The sequence below is a fragment of the Oncorhynchus kisutch genome, linkage group LG22, assembly GCF_002021735.2.
Source record: "Oncorhynchus kisutch isolate 150728-3 linkage group LG22, Okis_V2, whole genome shotgun sequence".
Classification (NCBI taxonomy): Eukaryota; Metazoa; Chordata; class Actinopteri; order Salmoniformes; family Salmonidae; genus Oncorhynchus; species Oncorhynchus kisutch.
The window spans coordinates 10,548,049-10,570,530 of NC_034195.2; the positions used below are offsets into that span (position 1 = coordinate 10,548,049).

At 44.8% G+C, this 22,482-nt stretch overlaps 1 protein-coding gene and 1 pseudogene across 1 annotated transcript; one reads left to right on the top strand and one right to left on the bottom strand.

Annotated features, from left to right (window-relative positions):
- Positions 1-2,941, bottom strand: LOC109866775 (beta-crystallin A1-like). Its single transcript, XM_031801688.1, has 5 exons — positions 2,834-2,941; positions 1,780-1,971; positions 1,384-1,525; positions 899-1,041; positions 1-646 (listed from the first exon to the last, which is right to left on the bottom strand). Exons 2-5 carry the CDS (start codon positions 1,944-1,946, stop codon positions 499-501), a joined length of 600 nt encoding a protein of 199 aa, XP_031657548.1. The 5' UTR covers positions 1,947-1,971; positions 2,834-2,941; the 3' UTR covers positions 1-498.
- Positions 2,942-5,413: 2,472 nt separating this feature from the next.
- The window catches only part of LOC109867750 (protein unc-119 homolog A-like), a 53,989-nt pseudogene continuing 36,920 nt past the window's right edge, over positions 5,414-22,482 (top strand).

Consider the following 22,482-nt stretch of genomic DNA (forward strand, 5'->3'; position numbering starts at 1 on the left):
TCTTGTCTCTCGCTTTCTTTTGCTCAATCTCTTTATTCATCAATCTCATACAATGTTTACCATGACAACCACAGTGACAGGCAATAGTGATGATGATGGTGAAAAAGAAGCTGATGATGATGTGGATGAAGAAAAGCAAAAGGTCCTGAGGTGTTTTCATAGTTCTGCGACCAGCTTCTGGGAGGAGTCGCGGATGTATTCTTCCATGGTACTGTTTTTCTCAGCTCTGTTATTCCCTCTATCTTTCTTTCTTTCTTTCAATTTGTTTTTTGTCTGTTTTTTTATTTTGTGCCATGAACATGTAACGTCGTCAGTAAGCACTTGAGGACCGGCCCAGAATCCTGCCTTGACTAGCCTGATTAGTGGAACTGGGAGGGGCAAGGGAGAGGAGGTGTAGGAGAGGGGAGAGAAGAGTGGGAAGAAGAGTAGGAAGTAGAACAAGAAGAAGAAGAAGAAGGAGAGGAGGAGTAGAAGAGGAGGGATGAAGGTGGTTCCTGCTCAGTGCTGAATCCTCCTGATGGACTGGATCTGAGGGGTCTGGGCATGGGAGCCAAACTCACGGTAACACTTGTACTCTCCTCCGTGGCAGTCACACTCCATGATGTACTGGTGGCCACGGTAGCCGGGGAACTGGTAGCACACGAAGCTACAGGGAGAGACGAGAGCAGGCCAATCAGATACACTGTTACTGTGAGGTGAGTCTGTGCTAGAAATGTACTAGCAGTAGTAGCACGAGTTGTAGAAGCAGTCATTATTAGTAGTAGAGATTGGTCTGGGTCGGTAGTGTACAAGTAGTAGTAGAGTAGTAGTAGTCGGCGGCAATTGTGTACAGAAGTAGCAGTGGTAGTATATTTGGTATGAAGTGGCAGTGTCCCTGTCATGGCATTAGTATACTTACGCTCCGCTCTGGATGTGCATGGATCCAACCTCATTGTTGAACCAGCCCATGGCCTGCAGGGAGGGGTAGTCATCACACATCTCAAATTGGCGGCCAATCATGTTCTCCTTCTCATAGATGGTTATGCGGGACTCCTTGTGGCTCTGATAGAGATGGAGAGAAGGAGATAGATGGAGAAAAGAGGGATGGTGAGAGCGATGAGCGATAGAGAGATGATGGGATGAAAAGAGAAAGACATTTTAACACACAGTTTACATTCTTATAGTATTTCATATATTGTTATTGATAATTTAATGTATCATAAGGTTATACAATGTTATGCAGTGTAAATATAATCTGGTAACATTGGCATGGTAATATGATGGTATGTTATGTTCATTATGTAGTAAAGTAAAGATATTGAAGTGTGATTTAATGTATTGTAGATACTGTTGATAATGTTACCATGATAATGTGATGATCTGTGATAATGTGGAGTGACTCACAGCGGAGCAGATGGGTCTGAAGGAGATCATCCTCTCGATGCGGTAGGAGTTGCTGCCGCTGTAGGCCTCGAAACGGGGGTAGTCTCCCTTCTCCAGGACAAACTGCTGGCCACTGAAACTGGAGTGCTCATAACCCACCCAACTAGAGGGGGGGGGGGGGGGGGGGGCGAAAGGGAGATGGAAAGAGGGAGATAGTGATGGAGGGAGATGGAATGAGAGAGAGGGTGATGTAGGGAGACAAAGGAAGGTAGGGAGAGGGAGGTAAAGAGAAAAGAGTGAGATTGAAATCAAGGAAGGAAAGACAGTGATGGACAGAGAGAGAATTGAAGGAAGAGATGAATAAGGAGAGAGAGTGATTAGTTAGTGCCCACTGTAAAGGGTTTTGGGACTACTTACGCTCCACACTCAACCTTCAGGGATCGGATGTTCTCCATGCCACACTCCATGATGTTTTGGCAGCAGGCGGTGAACTCCATACGCTTTCCCTGGAAGTACTCCTGGTCGTACACTGTGATCTTCCATGGGCCCATGGGCATGGTATTCATAGGTTTGGTCAGAGCCATTACGTCCTTCTGTCTCAGTGCTGACCTGGAGAGAGAGAGGAGGGAGGGAGACGGGGAGGTGAGTTTAAACGAATAAACATCATCATCCATACTTACATTCTTCTCTAAGCATGTCTCTGCACATAGACATTCATCACTGTCTAAAAACATAGAAGCTCTCACGGAAATAGTCTGAAATACATATAGATAATTCAGTTAATTCTTGACAAAACATATTTTAGGACGTCTACACCAAGAAATCCCACCCTGTCTTGAAGTTCGCATAGCCTCTGGTCCACTGACCTGTAGCTACAGAACAACACAGTTCATTGAATCATGAGGTAAAGCCTTAGACAGATGCCTGACCAGCCCTATTAAATAAACAGAGTGATCTATGCATAATGACCAGTCATTCATACCTCTCCACTGAAGCTCCCTGTCATCAGAGCCTCAATGGTTGTCAGACTATTTTATACCACGATCCACCTAAACTGAAGCCTTTCAAATAGTAATATTGTAATCCTCCAAATAAAACAAAACGAAATGTATCTTGATACTAACAAGTCTTCAGTGAGAACTCCCAGTCACCACCTACCACTGGTTCCAGACACATCATTTGGGAACACTAGCCTGTAGTCCCGTTCTAACTAAGCTAAGCCCCGCGAAGCTCTATCACACAGACAAACAGAAGTCTATGGGCCGGCTTCCGGGACATAGATCAAGCCTGAAGCCTAACGTCCTGTACTAAAAAACATGTTCAACGGAGAATCTCCAATAAAACAGCTTTATAGTTCATCTTTTAAAAAAAAAAGCTATGTGTCAAAGCCCATCAGATCAGACCTATCCAAACAGATAGGACTAAATTAAGTCTGTTAGATAAACATGGAGCTATGTGCTAGCAGACCTACCTAAAACGTAAGCTGTGTGTGTCACAGGGTTCCACTGAGCGGTCTGCCAGAGAGGTGTGTGCGTGGGTATATATACATCCCGGGGCCTGGGGCTAGGGGGTCAGCCACACCCGATTCACTGTCAGCACTTTGCTTTGGGATCCATTGTTACTGAGCCTGAACCTGCCTGACATGAGGTTAACACACATACATATGCATACATGGGCGTACGCAGGCACACACACAGAAATAATTAAGGCAGGTCTTCATACCTTAAGAGTGTACATATATGGATTAATTGTGTATTCAGTAAATTGACATGCACACACACACACACATTTGCTCACAGAGACACACTTACAGACACATACAGTCACACCACTGTAGATACAGGTGTGGGGGGGGGGCAACTCAATATTAGGAGGATGTTGCTAATGTTTGGTATACTCAGTGTATAAAAAATATGATTATGATATATGATATAGTTTGGGTCCTGGATGCTGATTGATTGAAACAGCATTTCAGCTGTGTGTATATCAGACAATAGAACATGGGTATGAAACAAATAATACTTGTTTACTGTTCTATTGATGTTGGTAACCAATTTATAATAGCAAAAGTCTTTGCGTCGGACAGCCCTTAGCCTTGGTATATTGGCCATTATAAACTGGGTGGTTCGAGGCCTGAATGCTCATTGGCTGACAGCCGTGGTATATCAGACCGTATACCACGGGTATGACAAAACATTTATTTTTACTGCTCTAATTACATTGGTAACCAGTTTATAATAGCAATAAAGCACCTTGGGGGTTTGTGGAATATGGCCAATATACCACAGATAAGGGCTGTATCCAGGCACTTCGCCTTTCGCCGTGCGTAACAACAGCCCTTAGCCGTGGTATATTGGCCATATACCACTCCCCCTCAGGCCTTATTGCTTAAGTAACTAACTCTTTATTATGATAACAGTGTAATATAACTTTACTTTACTATGCATTTTTATCTCAGTGTAACAGTGTTGGTCAAAAATACACTTAATGGGTCATTTGTGAATTACATAACTGATCAGTATTTTGGTAATAGTAATTTGTTACGATGAGGGGACAGTGGTACAATGCCAGGGGGGTAATGAGGGGGCAATATAACCCTGGTCTCTGCAATGGAGGATAAAGGTTGGGTAGATCTATGCACTGATAAAGTCTGGTACAGTTTACTGGTACTGACTGGTTATTTCTGATCTCTAGTGAGAATGGACCATGATTTAATAACATATCAGATGTGGGGGTGGTATAAAAGAGAGAGAAAAATAAGAGATCTTGTTGCCATGGATACAGTGAAAAAGAAGAGCTCTTGTTGCCATGGATACAGAGAGAAAAAGAAGAGCTATTGTTGCCATGGACACAGAGAAAAAGAAGAGCTCTTGTTGCCTTAGATACAGAGATAAAGAAGAGCTCTTGTTGCCATGGATACAGAAAGAAAAAGAAGAGCTCTTCTTGCCATGGATACAGAGAGAAAAAGAAGGGCTCTTGTTGCCATGGATACAGAGAGAAAAATAGATTTGTTCTTCTCTGGAGAATGTTTACATTTTTGGATGAGATTCAGAAGAGTTGTTTTTCTATGTTACTCACTGTTAACATAGGCATTGTTCATTTGTTTGTGTTTTAAAGTAGTGCATAGTTAAGTATGTAGCTAATTATTTACATTAGCAACAACATTTCATTCGTATTCAAGATTCTTCCTAGATGTATTTTGTTTGTGTCTATATGCTTGTGTATGTAACCTCTCTGTCCTAAGTAAATGCACGGATGTGCTGAAAGCAGTGACAAACTGTGTCTGTGACTAGTTTCTAGAAAGCATGCATTTACCAATATGCTGGAGGCAGAGCAATTTTCCATCTCCTTTTTACAATCAATCTAAATGAACATGAATTGTGGAGCTGTCATTATTTCCATGTACAGTACGGTGTACATCCACACTTAAGGCAAAGCAGGCACGCTCTCTCTGGTACAATGGGAGATCAGACAAGACAGAGCTATAGTAAAATGCCTATTCTAAATCTCTATGGCTCTATGCCTCTCTCCCCTGTATGTCATTGTGCTGCTAAAGCAAACAACCAGAGATGGGACAAAACAGTATAGCGAGAGACTGGTGGAACTGTAGAATGCTTAACATCTAACAGAGGCTACAGCATCCATCCATCCACTCCTCTCACCAAACAATGAACTCGTTGGGAACAGCTTACTGAGGTCAGCAAATTGCCCAGACTTCTGTGTGTGTGTGTTTGTGTGTGTTTCTCAGTGAATGTTGGTCTATGCATATGTTTTGGATGTTTCGGTGTGCAGCGGCTTTGTTGCTAGCATGTGTATAAAGCATATCAATGTGTGTGTGTCTATGTGTGCGCGTGTGTGTGTCTCTGTGTAAGTGTGTGTGTGCGTCCGTGTGACACCCTTAGCATGTATTCCTCTGTGTGTGTGTCAGTGAGTGTTTCTGCTGATGTTAGCAGCCCAGAAGTGACAAAGAGACAAGCACTGTCAGCAAGCCTATGGGAGGAGCTCTCTGTGACCATATATACTCTACCATATACAGACATCAGCCATTCAACACACACACAAGCGGCACAGACACACACACGCCTTAGACCTGTGCTAAGAAACACAACCACCTTATCAGATGAAAATGTACACAGGTTGCTGTTTGTTTAGGATGAACAGATTTTTCTCTTGCTGCAAACATTTTTGGGGGGTGAAAAAGCTCAACATAATCCACAAAGAAAAGACTGCTAATAATTCTCCACAATCATAGAGTCCGCCCTTTTCTTTTGCAGTGTTCTCTTTCCGTTATTGCACCTTTTATGGAAATGTATTCTAGTAAACAAACTCAGCAATGTATTTTTTACAAGTGGACTTCAGGAAAAATGTGAAAATGCTCCTTTTCAGCCTTGATGACAAAGCAAACCATGACAAACCCATCCTGAAATGTCCACTGTGACTGGCGCTGCAGTAGAGGCAGCTGGCCTGTAGGATGCAGCATTTCCTCATGGATGAGTGAGAACTTGTGGAACAACTGTGACATTCCAGAATGTCTGGGATATTCACTGGAAATCTCATGGACTAGACTCTATGCCATTGGCCATACTGGCATAGGCCTGTCCATTTTACCATATGGTACATTTTAATAACCATACACCTACCTTCTCACCGATCTGAAAGAACAGGCCAGCCAGATGAATGCAAACCTTTTGCAAACCTTTGGCATTTGCTTTATTGCAGAGGCAAGGAGAGGCACTTTATTAATACGCAACCTATGACCATATAGGAAATAACCTCAAATGATGTATAGACTGCTGTCTAGTCCAGTGACACTACACGGTCTGGTCAGTACAGGGTAGGGTACTAATAGGCTGTGGTATCCAATGAAATACTAGTCTTGGAAAGTCAAACCCACTCTCCACAGGTTTTCAAGGGTACAGTATATTCAACCTAACTTCAATTTCCCCTGAAAAATGGAAGTGGGAACTCCGTTTAGGTATCTTTTTACGCCTGCTACCTGCTACCTAGGCAAGCTGGAATATTGGTACATTGTGTGAGGTAACCAGTACGTCTAGAGAGACAAATTAAATACTACTAAGGCATTCAGTGTTGTGGTTCTGACCTATTACTCAATTGCACTTCCTAATGCGCCTGCTGCAAATAATGAAAGAATCTGGAGAAATTTAGGCTATATAAGTTTATAGGCCTACCCCACATGATTAATGTATCTGTTTGGTCCTCTGACAAACCAATAGGCCTAATTGACTTCTCTTGATGGAAATCAGCAGGCAGTATCCTTTCAGCTGACATGGCAAAACATTTTTGGAGTGACATCCAAATGGACCATACATAATTGAGAGATAGGGGTAGCGCCCAATAGGGATCAAACAAAATATTATATCAGATCTCGAAATCCTTGCATTGTTTTTAAATGCGACATGTTAGTGGAGAAGCTGCAGTTTGGGCATTTGGATCTCAACCAGTGCCACTTCCCTCGTTCCAATTACGACGAAAAGGCACAACGCTCACTTTGCCTTGCAATCTTTACGAGGCAGCTGCAAGCCCGCAGACGACCCCACCAGGGACTGTTTCAGCCATACACTGCGCTGTAGGTGGATTTGTTCGGTGTTAGGAGGAGAGAGAGCAACTCTATAGCAGTATCATCTCCTGCAGACGGCAGACTTCAACTCAGAAATAAGAAGGGCTTTGAATTAAGCACCAAGGAGCTACAGACAGCAGCTGTGCAGGCTTTGGAGAGGGCGGGAGGGAGGATGACTGTTTTGTATCTTACAGGCATCGGCTAGGAGAAGGGGGAGGAGGGACAGAGAATGAGCTATTCTTGCACCAGCAGAAGCAACAGCCGGGACCGTTGAGCGCTAAGAAGTCCACCGGTAATAATCCTGGCAGTTGCTGTGTCAGAAGAGATACCGGAGGAAGCAGCAGTAACAACATCAACGGCCACTGCGAGCCCGAACGCAAACCAGAACCCAACAGCAGCAATGAAAGTAAAAAAAGGCAGCAACTCAACGGATGTGGGGGTACCGGCGACCACGGAAGAGGAACTGCTCGGGAACATGGCGATCACTCCCGAGGACGTATTGGGCTTGCAGAAGATCACCGAGAGTAAGTTCGATAGTCCATACACCACACTAGGCTTACCGATTGACTGGCTGCTTTTGGTAGCCCAGTAATAAGACACACATAAAACCCCATTCATTCAGTGAATGAAGTGTGAAGAGGCCTAAGCAAAGTGTTGCAAAGAGAGTGTTTCTTTTATTAGACAGTTTCCTTCCCTTCCACGCTGTTCATGCATTCATTGCAACAATGTAACCACGTTCCATCTTATCTGGTTAATCAATAGATTGTCAACAGCTGATGCTTACTGGAAACTGCCCAGCTAGCACAGTGGATTTGGGCCGATTCCGGCTGAGAGTCAGACTCGGCCGACGTCAGGTGGTCCGAGTCTGGGCCGCCTTCAGCAGTATTACTTATGGCTCGGATGTGGGGATTGAGCTCGGGCCGATTCAGGTGTGAGTTATCTGTCCCAAATGTATTACTTGGGGCTCGGGCAGATTGGGGCTACTCTCTGGCAGATGATTACACGGGCTGCTTTATATAATTAACATTTCATTATTTATTTTTCCATATTTTCTCAATGTTTCTGTGAACAAAAAATACATGTAACATTTAAATGAAATTCTTTAAGAGGCCTGTGTAATATTTTAGTATTTTGATACTTTGTGTACGGCAATTGATAAGCATTAAAAACTTTATAGAAGGAGCCTCTTGAGTGGCGCAGTGGTCTAAGACACTGCATCGCAGTGCAAACTGCGTTGCTACAAATGCTGGTTCGAGACCTGTGCCGGCTGTGACCGGGAGACCAATGAGACCACCCGCAATTGGACCAGCATCGTCTGAGTTAGTGGAGTGTTTGGCTGGCCGGGATGTCCTTGTCATGCTGTAGTGGAAAAGATTAAGGTTTCTGAATACTTTTCGAATGCATCGTGGAGAGAGAGTGGTTTAGCAGCTATATCTATCCATCTCTGATGCCCTAACCCCACTAACCTCCAGGAAGTTAGGTAACAGGTGGCCTCTAGGGCCCTTGACTATTTTAAGTAATACCTTCTTACACAACAGGTGATGTCCCAAATGGCACCCCGTTCCTTATATATGTAGGGAATTGGGAGCCATTTGATGCCCATCCAAACACCCTCCATCCCCTCACACGTAGCCCTTCTTACGTCAGCTGATATCTCAAAGTGCTGTACAGAAACCCAGCCTAAAACCCCAAACAGCAAGCAATGCAGGTGTAGAAGCACGGTGGCTATGAAAAACTCCCTAGAAAGGGCAGAACCTAGGAAGAAACCTAGAGAGGAACCAGGCTATGAGGGGTGGCCAGTCCTCTTCTGGCTGTGCCGGGTGGAGATTATAACAGAACATGTCCAAGATGTTCAAAGTTCATAGAGGACCAGCAGGGTCAAATAATAATAATCACACTGGTTGTCGAGGGTGCAACAGGTCAGCACCTCAGGAGTAAATGTCAGTTGGCTTTTCATAGCCGGTCAATCAGAGTGTCTCTGCTCCTGCTGTCTCTAGAGAGTTGAAAACAGCAGGTCTGGGACAGGTAGCACATCAGGTGAACAGGTCAGGGTTCCATAGCCGCAGGCAGAACAGTTGAAACTGGAGCAGCTTCTGTTCCTCTGGATAGCATTCTGACCTCCAGCCAGCCACTTATAAATTGGGATTCTTCCTCTGCACAACAGGGATGAGAGTTCCTCATGGAACAAGTTTTATCCAGAACATTTTTTTAACACCTTCTCTATTTTAACTTTATTTAACTAGGCAAGTCAGTTAAGAACAAATTCATATTTTCAATGACGGCCTAGGAACAGGGGCAGAAGGCTACCCTGCCGCCCCAATTTTCATTCTAGAAAATTGTTATTTGTTAGGTGAAAAGGTTCTACCTGGTCAGAGAACCCTTTCTTATACAGTGCTACTGCCATAGAAACAGAACAAGAGTAGTGTTGAACAATGTCCAGCTGGGAATACCCTAATGAGCCCAACTCCCAGGCCGGGACACGCTCCAACTCGGGGGGTGTCGGGACGAGAGGGGAGTCATGCTTGGATGGCTGCAGCATCTTGGAAAATCTCTCCATGGTTACAGCAGCCTATCTCTCTGTGGCCTAACAGGAGCACACACACACAGACAGTCCTCTCTGTGTCAGGAGGAAGAGTCTGTCTCTCTCTGTCTATTCGTCCGCCTGGCTGTCTGTTTGCCTGCCTCGTTGGCTTGCTAGCTGGCTCATTCGCTGTCTGCCTGTCTGCTGGCCTTGTGTCCTCTGTCCCCTGAAGAACAAAGGGATCTCACTCTTTCAGAGGCTGGCACCATTTCTTCCAGTCAGAGAGAAAGAGGGAGACCGACAGAGAGAGAGAAGGACGCCTTACAGTCAGTGTTTGTGTGTGAGTTTATTGAGTTCTGACAGAGCACACAATGGACAAGACAGGAGTCTGACAGTCAGTGACTTTCATTTAGTTCTGTGACGACCCTCCCACTCTGTCTGCCGAATTCTTTCTCTTTGCTCTTGTTTTCCTTATTAGGATGTCGGTGGGCGGAGCTGGGAGGGTCATCAGCGAAATGGGACACACCCGGGATAAATACACCTTCTCCCCATTCATTGAGGAGACTCTCTCCATGCAGACACACTGTCGGATTTTGGTTGTGGCATTTTTGTGGCATTTTTGGTTGTTTGCTTTGGCACCTTTCAACACGTCTCATTATCACATCTATGTACGCAACCACTCACTTACACTACTGATTACTGACTACACACCCCATTGTTAATTGTATTTAGGTTACCTCAGTTAATAAATATATTTTGTTATTCCTTATCTCCACAATGTCTCCCTTTTTGTTACGGACTTCGAGCTGGTTCGTGACAGTTCACTGTCCTTGTCCTTTAAAGACATGCTGCGGGACTTTAGCAAATTGGGCTAAACTACATTAGTATGTTTTAAACATTCCGCTTTAGGCTGGATATATCAATGTGTAGTTCATACATGCATCATCTATGAGCAGAATTACTGTTTTACCTTTAACAAGCCATGAAATCCCTCATTTGAAAGCGACTGTTTTTTGGAAAATGTGTGGCGCAATTTTCCCATTCAGGGAATCTACACACATTTTGGTGACGTACTGCAAGCTTGGGCCTGCCCGCTAGCGATTTGAGTTCCAGCCCCTTGCTATTATCTTCAACATGTCAACCAAATAAGGTTTACAAGCTATGCATAGTGTTTTTATGAACAGTGATTTACGAACTGATGTATTTATAACATAACTGTTTGCTAGTCGATAACTGTTTGCTAGTATAGCCAGAGCCATATATATATATATATATATGAGAGAGAAACACGAAATAAATGGCTCTGTAGTAGCTATGTAGCTAATGCAAATATTCTACTGATAAAGCTACAGGATTAGCAGTACCCATTCATAACTTCAGTAATTACTTGCAATTTACATATAACATTTAAAAAACAAAAGTATATTAGTAGCTTGCTTCCTATATTGATAATCCATTTTTTAAATGTGTTGCTCATCATCAGACTAGCCGAGGGAAAGAACATGATCTACGGATAAAGGTGCTCCCCTGGGCCAGGCTCGAGTTGCACAGGTGTCGACGTTCAGTAGAGGGGCTGGAATAGATGGTCCAAGTCTAGGGCCGAGGAGAGACAGGAGCAGATGGTGACGCAATAGGATAAGAATTTCGCTCAGCATAGCAAAATGTCAAAAGATAATGTTGCAACCACAAGGTTTCTTTATCGAATCCCCGAGCCGACAAGGTAAAGATCTGTCATTCTGCCCAAGAGCAAGGCAATTAAACCCCACAACAACTGCTCCCGGGAGCCGATGATGTTGATTAAGGCAGCCCCCTGCACCTCTCTGATTAAGAGGGGATGGGTTAGATGCGGAAGACACATTTCGATTGAATGCATTCAGCTGTGCAACTGACTAGGTACAGTGCATTCGGAAAGTATTCAGTCCCCTTCACTATTTCCACATTTTGGTACAGTACAGCCTTAGTCTAAAATGGATTTTAAACAATCCTCAGGAATCTACACACAATACACGACAATGACAAAGAGAAAACAGGTTTTTAGAAAAAATGTGAAATTTATTACAAATAAAAAACACATCTTATTCACTTAACTATTCAGACCCTTTGCTATGAGAATCGAAAAAGAGCTCAGGTCCCTCCTGTTTCCATTGATCGTCCTTGAGATGTTTCTACAACTTGATTGGAGTCCACCTGTGGTAAATTCAATTGATTGGACATGATATGGAAAGGAACACACCTGTCTATATAAAGTCCCACAGTTAACAGTGCATGTCAGAGTGAAAACCAAGCCATGAGGTTGAAGGAATTGTCCGTAGAGCTCCGAGACAGGATTGTGTCGAGGCACAGATCTGGGGAAGGGTACCAAAAATGTCTGTAACATTGAAGGTTCCCAAGAACACAGTGGCCTCCATCATTCTTAAATGGAAGAAGATTGGAACCACCCATAATCTTCCAAGATCTGGCCGCCCAGCCAAACTGAGCAATCAGGGGAGAAGGAACTTTGTTAGGGAGGTGACCAAGAACCCAATGGTCACTCTGAAAGAGCTCCAGAGTTCCTCTGTGGCGATGGGAGAACCTTCCAGAAGGACAACCATCTCTGTAGCACTCCACCGATCAGGCCTTTTTCAGTAGAGTGGCCAGACGAAAGCCACTCCTCAGTAAAAGGTAAAAAGCACAGCCCGCTTGGAGTTTTCAAAAAGGCACCTAAAGGACTCTGACCATGAGAAACAAGATTCTTTGGTCTGATGAAACCAAGATTGAACTTTTTGACCTGAATGCCATGCGTCATGTCTGGAAGAAACCTTCCACCATCCCTACAGTGAAGCATGGTGGTGGCAGCATCATGTTGTGGGGATGTTTTCCAGCAGCAGGAACTGGGCTCCAGAGCGCTCAGGACGTCAGACTGGGGCGAAGGTTCACCTTCCAACAGGACAACGACCCTAAGCACACCAACACAGCCAAGACAACGCAGGAGTGGTTTAGGGACAAGTCTCTGAATGTCATTGAGTGACCCAGCCAGAGCCCAGACTTGAACCTGATCAAACATCTCTGGAGAGATCTGGCTTCGATCTGGCTCTGATGCCACGGTGCCAGGACCGGCTGATAACCTAGTACATACTGAAAAGGAGATAGGTTAGTGGAGGAGTGGTGGAGGGAGTTTTGGGCCATCTCTGCCCAGGGGATGAAAGCCGACCACTCCCCTGCCGGTCCTGGCAATAGGACCTCAGAAATCTACCCACATCCTGGTTACCTCTCTCCACCTGCCCGTTGCTCTCGGGGTGAAAACCTGAAGTGAGGCTGATCGAGACCCCCAGGAGTTCCATAAACGCCCTCCAGACCCTCGACGTGAACTGGAGACCCCACTCAGAAACTATATCGTCAGGCACCCCGTAGTGCCGGAAGAGGTGGGTGAACAGGACCTCCACAGTCTGTAAAGCCGTAGGGAGACCGGGCAAAGGAAGGAGACGGAGGAAGATCCGTCACGAAATCCACCGATAGGTGTGACCATTTGTGGCCGTTGTGGAACGGGTAGGGGTTGTAATTTCCCAACCGGAGGTGCTGGGGGACGGAACTGACGGACCCGGATGTCCGTGGGAGACCAACAGGTTATCCAGCCGGATGGAGAGGTCCACCAGCTGGTCAAAGGTAAGGGTGGTTCCCCTGCAGGCTAGCTCCCTACGAACATCCTCGTGTAGACTACACCTTTAGTGGTCGATCAGGGCCCGCTCATTCCATCCCGCGCCGGCCGCCAGAGTTCAAAAGTCCAGAGCGAAGTCTTGTGCACTCCACATGCCCTGTCTGAGATGATACAAGCATTCCCCCGCTGCTCTCCCTTCAGGTGGAGGATTAAAAACCGCCCGGAAGCGGCGGGTGAAATTTTAATAGTTGTCCAACGTTGGTCGTTCCCTTCCCCAGATGGCGTTGGCCCATTCCAGGGCTTTACCAGTCAGACAGGAGATGAGGGCGTTCACACTACCGCGTCCCGAAGGAGTCGGGTGAACAGTTGCCAGGTAGAGCTCCAGCTGGAGTAGGAACCCCTGGCACCCGGTAGAGACAACTTGACAACAATAAACACGCACAAAACTATGATGGAACCAGAGGGTTAAATAGGGAATAAATTATAATGTAATGGAAACCAGGTGTGTACAATCAAGACCAAACAAAAGGAAAAAGAAATGTAGATCGGTGAAAGCCGGTGACGTCGAACGCCACCCGAACAAGGAGAGGCACCAACGTCGGCGGAAGTCGTGACAGAATACTTATGTAAATGTATATTTTTTGTATTTTATATACATTTCTAAAAAACTATTTTTGCTTTGTTATTATGGGGTATTGTGTGTGTAGATTGATGAGGGAAAAAAACAATTTAATAAATTTTAGAATAAGGCTGTAACGTAACAAAATTTTGAAAAAGTGAAGGGGTCTGGATACTTTCTGAATGCACTGTATCCCCTTTTCCTTTTCGCTGTGTGTTTTCTTAGCGAGGTACACAATCATATAATATTGGCCTTTAAAATGTGTATAATTTTCACATGGCACATTACAAAGTTATTAGAGCTTACTGCAGCCATAGCTTCATAGAAGCCTTGTTGTATTATGAAAACTCATGTTGACATTTGTCTGTGTGAAAGTTCAAAAGTCCACTGTTTTTTAAAATTAAGTTGAAAAAAAACGGAATAGTATTTGCATTTTTTACATAATGTGCTTCTTGCTCGAGGATGGCAACTCCAATACAGAAGTTGTTTGAGACTCAGTGTCTCAACCAACTCCTCTATAAGAGTTGCCATCATCAAGCAAGATGGTAAGGGGGATTGCCGAGGCCACAGGAAGGAAAGCCACAGGAAGGTCAGGGTGTGGTGGATGCGTGGCTGGTGGGTCAGCCACGCATCCACCAGGGCGTACATGTATCAACTTTCACAGTGAATGTTTTTGTTCAAATGGTTTGTGTGCGTATTAATTGAATATTACCAAATGCATAAGTAAAAAAGATTGCACCTATTTAATGTAACCCTTGCCGTTTGGAAATTAATAAGTTAACTTTTGCATCCATAGCATTAAAACACATCTGAAGTGCAAGTGCACTGTTTAGCTCAAATCTGAAGGCTGGGGGACATTTAGGACGTCTACTGCTGATCACTAAAATATCCTAATGATTATCACACTTCCTCAAGCCAAATATTATGGTGACACTATACCAAAGATGGTTTGGTATGGTTTTGAAACCAAGCTCGAGTTATCAGTGTAGCCCTGATAACCAATCCACAGATGGTGTTGGGATCCAGAATGTCCTCCACTTGAACCCAACACCGCTCCTCTGGGCCATACCCCTCCCAGTCCACCATGTACTGGAGCCATCTTCCAAGATGTCGGAGGTCCAGCAGAGATCTGGCGGCATAGGCCGGACCCCCCCTCAAAGTCCAGGGGGGACAGCATCAGGGGACCCGGAACCACCGGCCTGAGAAGGGAGACATGAAAAGGTGAGATACGATAGTCACTGGGAATCTGTAGCCTATATGTCACCTCGTTCACCCTTCGGATAAACTTGAATGGCCCCACAAACCGGGGGCTCAGCTTCTTGCTGGCAAGGCGGAGTGGGAGATTCCTGGTAGAGAGCCAGACAATCCCCAGGGTGGTACATGGGGGGGGGGGAGCACTGGTGGTATTCTTCCTGCTCCTTCTGACGGTGGATGGCATGCTGGAGTCTCACGTGAGCATCGCGCCACACTTTTTCTGCACACCTGAACCACTCATCAACCACAGGAGCTTTGGTCTGGCCCGGGGTCCACGGAGCCAGGGCCAGCTGAAAACCCAGAACACACTGGAAGGGGGTCAACCCAGTGGAGGAGTGAGGTAGCAAGTTCTGGGCGTACTCTGCCCATGGAAGGAATCGAGCCCACTCTCCCTGCCGGGCCTGACAGTAACTCCTCAGGAACCTCCCCCTGGTTCATCCTATACCTGGAAGTGAAGCTGACTGTGACCCCGAGCTTCTCCATAAATGCTCTCTATACCCGTGGTGTGAATTGAGGCCCATGGTTGGAGACGATGTCCTCCGGATGGCCATAATATTGCAAGACCTGTTGGAATAGTGCCTCATCAACCTGGAGAGCAGTAGGGAGACCAGAAAGAGGGATTAAACACGATTTTGAAAGTCTATCCACAACCACCAAAATGGTGGTGAAACAGTCAGAGAGGAGATCAGTAACAAAGTCAATGGATAGATGGGACCAGGGATGCTGAGGCACAGGAAGGAGTTTTCCTGCTGGAGAGTTCCGGGGGGATTTAGTTTGGACACATACGGAACAGGAGTTGACGTAGCGAATGACGTCCTGCGCCAGGGTGGGCTACCAGTACTTCTCGGGGATAGACTGGGTAGTGCAAGAAATACCTGGATGTCCAGCGACGACAGCTGTGTGTGCCCAGGTCAGCAGCCGGTCCTTAATCCCTGTGGGAATGTAGGTGTGCTCGAGAGGACAATTAGTTGGTGCGGACTCCCTCTCCAAAGCCTGGCGAATGTCCACCTTGCTTGGCACAGATTCAGCCCACCTCTGAAGCGTCCACCTCCACCACAAAGGATATCGTGTGATCTGGGTGTTTGAGTAATGGGGCGGAGGTGAAACGTCCCTTGAGGAGACGGAAGGCCTCGACTGAGGAGAGCGGTGAGAGGGGCAGCAATGGAGCGGAAGTTCCTGATGAAACAGCGGTAGAAGTTGGCAAACCCAAAAGACAGTTCTAACCCCTTTATGGTGGTTGGGACTGGCCATGACCTGACCACATCTACCTTCTTGTCATCCATCCTCACTCCCTGCAGGCTGATTTGGTAGCCTAAAAAGGAAACAGACTTCTGATGAAATTGGCACTTCTCAGCCTTGACGAACAGGTGGTTAGCAAGGAGGCATTCCAGGACTGCTCGAACGTGAGAGATGTGATCCTCCAGGGTAGCCGAGTATACCAGGATGTCATCACACCTGGCATCCAAGCATTTATATTTTATTTTTTTATTTCACCTTTATTTAACCAGGTAGCCTAGTTGAGAACAAGTTCTCATTTGCAACTGCGACCAGGCCAAGATTTTTTTATTTTTTTTATTTTACCTTTATTTAACCAGGTAGGCAAGTTGAGAACAAGTTCTCATTTACAATTGCGACCTGGCCAAGATAAAGCAAAGCAGTTCGACAGATAAAACGACACAGAGTTACACATGGAGTAAAAACAAACATACAGTCAATAATGCAGTATAAACAAGTCTATATACAATGTGAGCAAATGAGGTGAGAAGGGAGGTAAAGGCAAAAAAAGGCCATGATGGCAAAGTAAATACAATATAGCAAGTAAAATACTGGAATGGTAGTTTTGCAATGGAAGAATGTGCAAAGTAGAAATAAAAAAATAATGGGGTGCAAAGGAGCAAAATAAATAAATAAATACAAATTAAATACAGTTGGGAAAGAGGTAGTTGTTTGGGCTAAATTATAGGTGGGCTATGTACAGGTGCAGTAATCTGTGAGCTGCTCTGACAGTTGGTGCTTAAAGCTAGTGAGGGAGATAAGTGTTTCCAGTTTCAGAGATTTTTGTAGTTCGTTCCAGTCATTGGCAGCAGAGAACTGGAAGGAGAGGCGGCCAAAGAAAGAATTGGTCTTGGGGGTGACTAGAGAGATATACCTGCTGGAGCGTGTGCTACAGGTGGGAGATGCTATGGTGACCAGCGAGCTGAGATAAGGGGGGACTTTACCTAGCAGGGTCTTGTAGATGACATGGAGCCAGTGGGTTTGGCGACGAGTATGAAGCGAGGGCCAGCCAACGAGAGCGTACAGGTCGCAATGGTGGGTAGTATATGGGGCTTTGGTGATAAAACGATAGCAGTGAGATAAGATAAGATAAGATAAGATAAAGCAAAGCAGTGTGACACAGACAACAACACAGAGTTACACATGGAATAAACAAACAAACCAATAGCACAAACAAGTCAATGGCACAGTAGAGAAAGGAAAGTCTATATGCATTGTGTGCAAAAGGCATGAGGAGGTAGATAGGCCATAGGAGCGAAAAATTTCAATTTAACAGATTAACACTGGAGTGATAAATGAGCAGATGAGGATGTACAAGTAGAGATACTGGTGTGCAAAAGAGCAGAAAAGTAAATAAAATAAAAACAGTATGGGGATGAGTTAGGTAGATTGGGTGGGCTATTTACAGATGGACTATGTACAGCTGCAGTGATCGGTTAGCTGCTCAGATAGTTGATGTTTAAAGTTGTTGAGGGAAATAAAAGTCTCCAACGTCAGCAATTTTTGCAATTTGTTCCAGTCACTGGCAGCACTGGGGATGATCAGTGAGATATACCTGCTGGAATGTGTGCTACGGGTGGGTGTTGTTATCGTGACCAGTGAACTGAGATAAGGTGGAGCTTTACCTAGCATAGACTTATAGATGACCTGGAGCCAGTGGGTCTGGCGACGAATATGTAGCGGGGACCAGCCAACTAGAGCATACAGGTCGCAGTGGTGGATGGTATAAGGTGATTTCGTAACAAAACGGATGGCACTGTGATAGACTGCATCCAGTTTGCTGGAAGCTATTTTGTAGATGACATCGGCGAAGTCGAGGATCGGTAGGATAGTCGGTTTTACTAGGGTAAGTTTAGCGGCATTAGTGAAGGAGGCTTTGTTGCGAAATAGAAAGCCGATTCTAGATTTGATTTTGGTTGGAGATGTTTAATATGAGTCTGGAAGGAGAGTTTACAGTCTAACCAGACACCTATGTATTCATAGTTGTCCACATATTCTAGGTCGGAACCGTCCAGGGTGGTGATGCTAGTCGGGCGTGCAGGTGCGGGTGCGGGCAGCGAACGGTTGAAAAGCATGCATTTGATTTTACTACCGTTTAAGAGCAGTTGGAAGCCACGGAAGGAGTGTTGTATGGCATTGAAGCTCGTTTGGAGGTTAGTTAGCACAATGTCCAAGGAAGGGCCAGAAGTATACAGAATGGTGTCGTCTGCGTAGAGGTGGATCAGGGAATCTCCCGCAGCAAGAGCGACATCATTGATATATACAGAGAAATGGTCCCCCTGCCATAATTGAAGTAGGCGCTCACCCCTCTCTCTGCCCTCCGGGGAATGATCGAAGATGAATTTGAACAGAGTCTTGAACCCCTCATATAAATCTAGCATGTCCTCTCCTCTATCCCAGATGGCCGTAGCCCCATTCCAATGCTTGCCCGGTCAGCAGAGAAATAACTGTGGCAACATTAGACCTCTCGGTGGTGGGGGACCCATGTGGTGCGTAAAGTAGAGGGAGCACTGAAGCAGGAAGCCATGGCATTTAGATGGGGTGCCATCATATTTAGCGGGGAGGGACAAATGGGCATCGCTGACCTGAGTGGGTTGCTGAATGGGCTGTTGTGCTGGCTCTCTGGGTCAACTGGTTGTAGAATATTCTCCGCTAGTTGACAAGAACGACTCCCGCGTGTGTTCAAGACGTTGCACATTGCGAAGAACCTCTTCCATAGCCATCCCTTGTTGTGCCAACTGGTCATAGTGTTGACATAGAAAGTATCTCTGCTCGTCGACCTATTCTGTTTTCTTGCTACTTCCGTTGTTTGAGTCAGTGTTCTGTAACGAAGAAGCTGAGAGTCGAGAAGCAGGTGAAAGGTTTAATAAAACAATAAACATGGAACGAGACAACATAACAGCACGCAAAAACACAGGAATAATACTGACTGGGGAAAGAACCTAGGGGTGTGCCAGATATAGGGGAGGTAATAAGTGAGGTAATGGAGTACAGGTGTGCCTCATGATGACGTACAATTGTGCGTAATGATTGATGTTAGGTGTGCGTAATGATGGATCCCAGGACCGGTGGTTAGTATACTGGCGACGTCGAACACTGAAGGGGACGAGCAGAGAATACGTGACATTGAGGAGAGAGCAAACCCCAGCTTAATTAGGTCTGTAATCAACAGCCTAACTGTTAAATGTGCCTGGCTTTATAAATCCTCCACATACAGTACCAGTCAAAAGTTTGGACACACCTACTCATTCAAGGGTTTTTCTTTATTTGACTATTTTCTACATTGTAGAATAATAGTGAAGACATCAAAACTATGAAATAACACATATGGAATCATGTAGTAACCAAATCAAAATATATTTTAGATTCTTCAAAGTAGCCGACCTTTGCCTTTATGACAGCTTTGCACACTCTTGGCATTCTCTCAACCAGCTTACGTACACCTTAGCCAAATACATTTAAACACCGTTTTTCACAATTCCTGACATTTAATCCTCGTAAAAATGCCCTGTCTTAGGTCAGGTAGGATCACCACTTTATATTTAGAATGTGAAAAGTCAGAATTATAGTAGAGATAATTATTTATTTCAGCTTGTATTTCTTTCATCACATTCCCAGTGGGTCAGAAGTTTACATACACTCGATTAGTATTTGGCAGCATTACCTTTAAATTGTTTAACTTGGGTCAAACATTTTGTGTAGCCTTCCAGAACCTTCCCACAATAAGTTGGGTGAATTTTGGGCCATTCCTCCTGACAGAGCTGGTGTAACTGAGTAAGGTTTGTAGGCCTCCTTGCTCGCACACGCTTTTTCAGTTCTGCCCACACATTTTCTATGGGATTGAGGTCAGGGCTTTGATGGCCACTCCAATACCTTGATTTTGTTGTCCTTAATCCATTTTGCCACAACTTTGAAAGTGTGCTTGGGGTCATTGTCCATTTGGAAGACACATTTGCGATCAAGCTTTAACTTCCTGACTGACGTCTTGAGATGTTGATTCAATATAGCCACATGATTTTCCTGCCTCATGATGCCTTCTATTTTGTGAAGTGCACCAGTCCCTCCTGCAGCAAAGCACCCACCCACAACATGATGCTGCCACCCCCGTGCTTCACGGTTGGGATGGTGTTCTTCCGCTTGCAAGCCTCCCCCTTTTCCCTCCAAACATAACTATGGTCATTAAGGCCAAACAGTTCTATTTTTGATTCATCAGACCAGAGGACATTTCTCCAAAAACTATTAACTTTGTCCCCATGTGCAGTTGCGGTTTTGGAGCAGTGGCTTCTTCCTTGCTGAGCGGCCTTTCAGGATATGTCGATATAGGACTCGCTCTACTGTGGACATAGATACTTTTGTACCTGTTTCCTCCAGCATCTTCACAAGGTCCTTTGCTGTTGTTCTGGGGTTGATTTGCACTTTTCGCACCAAAGTACGTTCATCTCTAGGAGACAGAACTCGTCTCCTTCCTGAGCGGTATGATGGCTGCATGGTCCCATGGTGTTTATACTTGCGTACTATTGTTTGTACAGATGAACATGGTACCTTCGGGCATTTGTAAATTGCTCCCAAGGATGAACCAGACTTGTGGAGGTCTTGGCTGATTTCTTTTGATTTTCCCATGATGTCAAGCAAGAGGCACTGAGTTTGAACGTAGGCCTTGAAATACATCCACAGGTACACTTCCAATTGAATCAAATGATGTCAATTAGCCTATCAGAAGGTTCTAAAGCCAATGCATAATGTTCTGGAATTTTCCAAGCTGTTTAAAGGCACAGTCAACTTAGTGTATGTAAACTTCTGACCCACTGGAATTGTGATAAAGTGAATTATAAGTGAAATAATCTGTCTGTAAAGAATTGTTGGAAAAATTACGTGTCATGCACAAAGTCAATGTCCTAACTGACTTGCGAGAACTTTAGTTTGTTGACAAGAAATTTGTGGAGCGGTTGAAAAACGACCTAAGTGTATGTACATTTCCAACTTCAGCTGTATGCTGAGCACTTGTTGGCTGCTTTTCCTTCACATTGCGATCCAACTCATCCCAAACCATCTCAATTGGGTTGAGGTCGGATGAGGGTGGAGTCCTCGTTATCTGATGCAGTACTCCATCACTCTCCTTCTTGGTCAATAGCCCTAGCACAGCCTGAAGGTGTGTTGGGTCACTGTCCTGTTGAAATACAGAATGCTGTGGTAACCATGTTGGTTAAGTGTGCCTTGAATTCTAAATACATCACAGACAGTATTACCAGCAGAGCACCCCCACACCATCACACCTCCTCCTCTATACTTCACTGTGGGAATCACCTGCTCTGCGTCTCACAAAGACACACCGGTTGGAAACAAAAATCTTACATTTGGACTCATCAGACCAAAAGACAGATTTTGGTCTCATGTCCATTGCTCGTGTTTCTTTGCCCAAGCAAGTCTCCTCTTTTTATTGGTTTCCTTTAGTAGTGGTTTCTTTACAGAAATTCAACCATGAAGGCCTGATTCACTCAGTCTCCTCTGAACAGTTCATGTTGAAATGTGTCTGTTACTTGAACTCTGTGAAGCATTTATTTGGGCTGCAATCTGAGGCTGGTAACTTTAAACATCTTATCCTCTGCAGCAGAGGTAACTCTCCTTTCCTGTAGCGGTCCTCATAAAAGCCAGTTTCATCATAGTTCTTGATGGTTTTTGCCGACTGCACTTGAAGAAACGTTCAAAGTTCTTGAAATTAATGATGGACTGTCGGTTCTCTTTGAGCTGTTCTTGCCATAATATGGACTTTGTCTTTTACCAAATAGGGCTATTTTCTGTGTACCACCCCTACCTTGTCACAAGTCATGAACTAGAATGTATTGGCCTGAACGTTACACTGTCTCCCCAAATGTCTTTTACCCTTATTGGGATGTATAGGCCACCTTCCACCAAAAGTGTGTTTTTTGATCAGTTTAATAACATGCTTTGGGAATGTGATTTTGGGAAAGAGGTCATCTTAATGGGAGATTTAATATGAAGACAGGTCTTGTAGGAAAACTCTCAAATGGATCACTAATACCTTTGACCTTACACATAAAGGACCATCCAGAGTGACTTGTTGCTCTAAAACACAGATTGATTTGGTGTTCAGTAATAAACTAGAGAGAGTGACTAAATCATTCAATATGGTTACTGGGCTATCTGATCATAATCTGACACTTATAGCCAGAAAGCTGTCTAAGAGCAGGTTTAACCTCTCTACTGTTAGAAAGCCGGAT

Coding starts and splice junctions, on each gene's coding strand:
- LOC109866775 (XM_031801688.1), bottom strand. CDS start 1,946: ATGGCTCTGACCAAACCTATGAATACCATGCCCATGGGCCCATGGAAG. Junction 1,042..1,383: donor TCAGACCCATCTGCTCCGCT/GTGAGTCACTCC, acceptor CATCTCTATCAG/AGCCACAAGGAGTCCCGCAT. Junction 647..898: donor ATGCACATCCAGAGCGGAGC/GTAAGTATACTA, acceptor CTCTCCCTGTAG/CTTCGTGTGCTACCAGTTCC.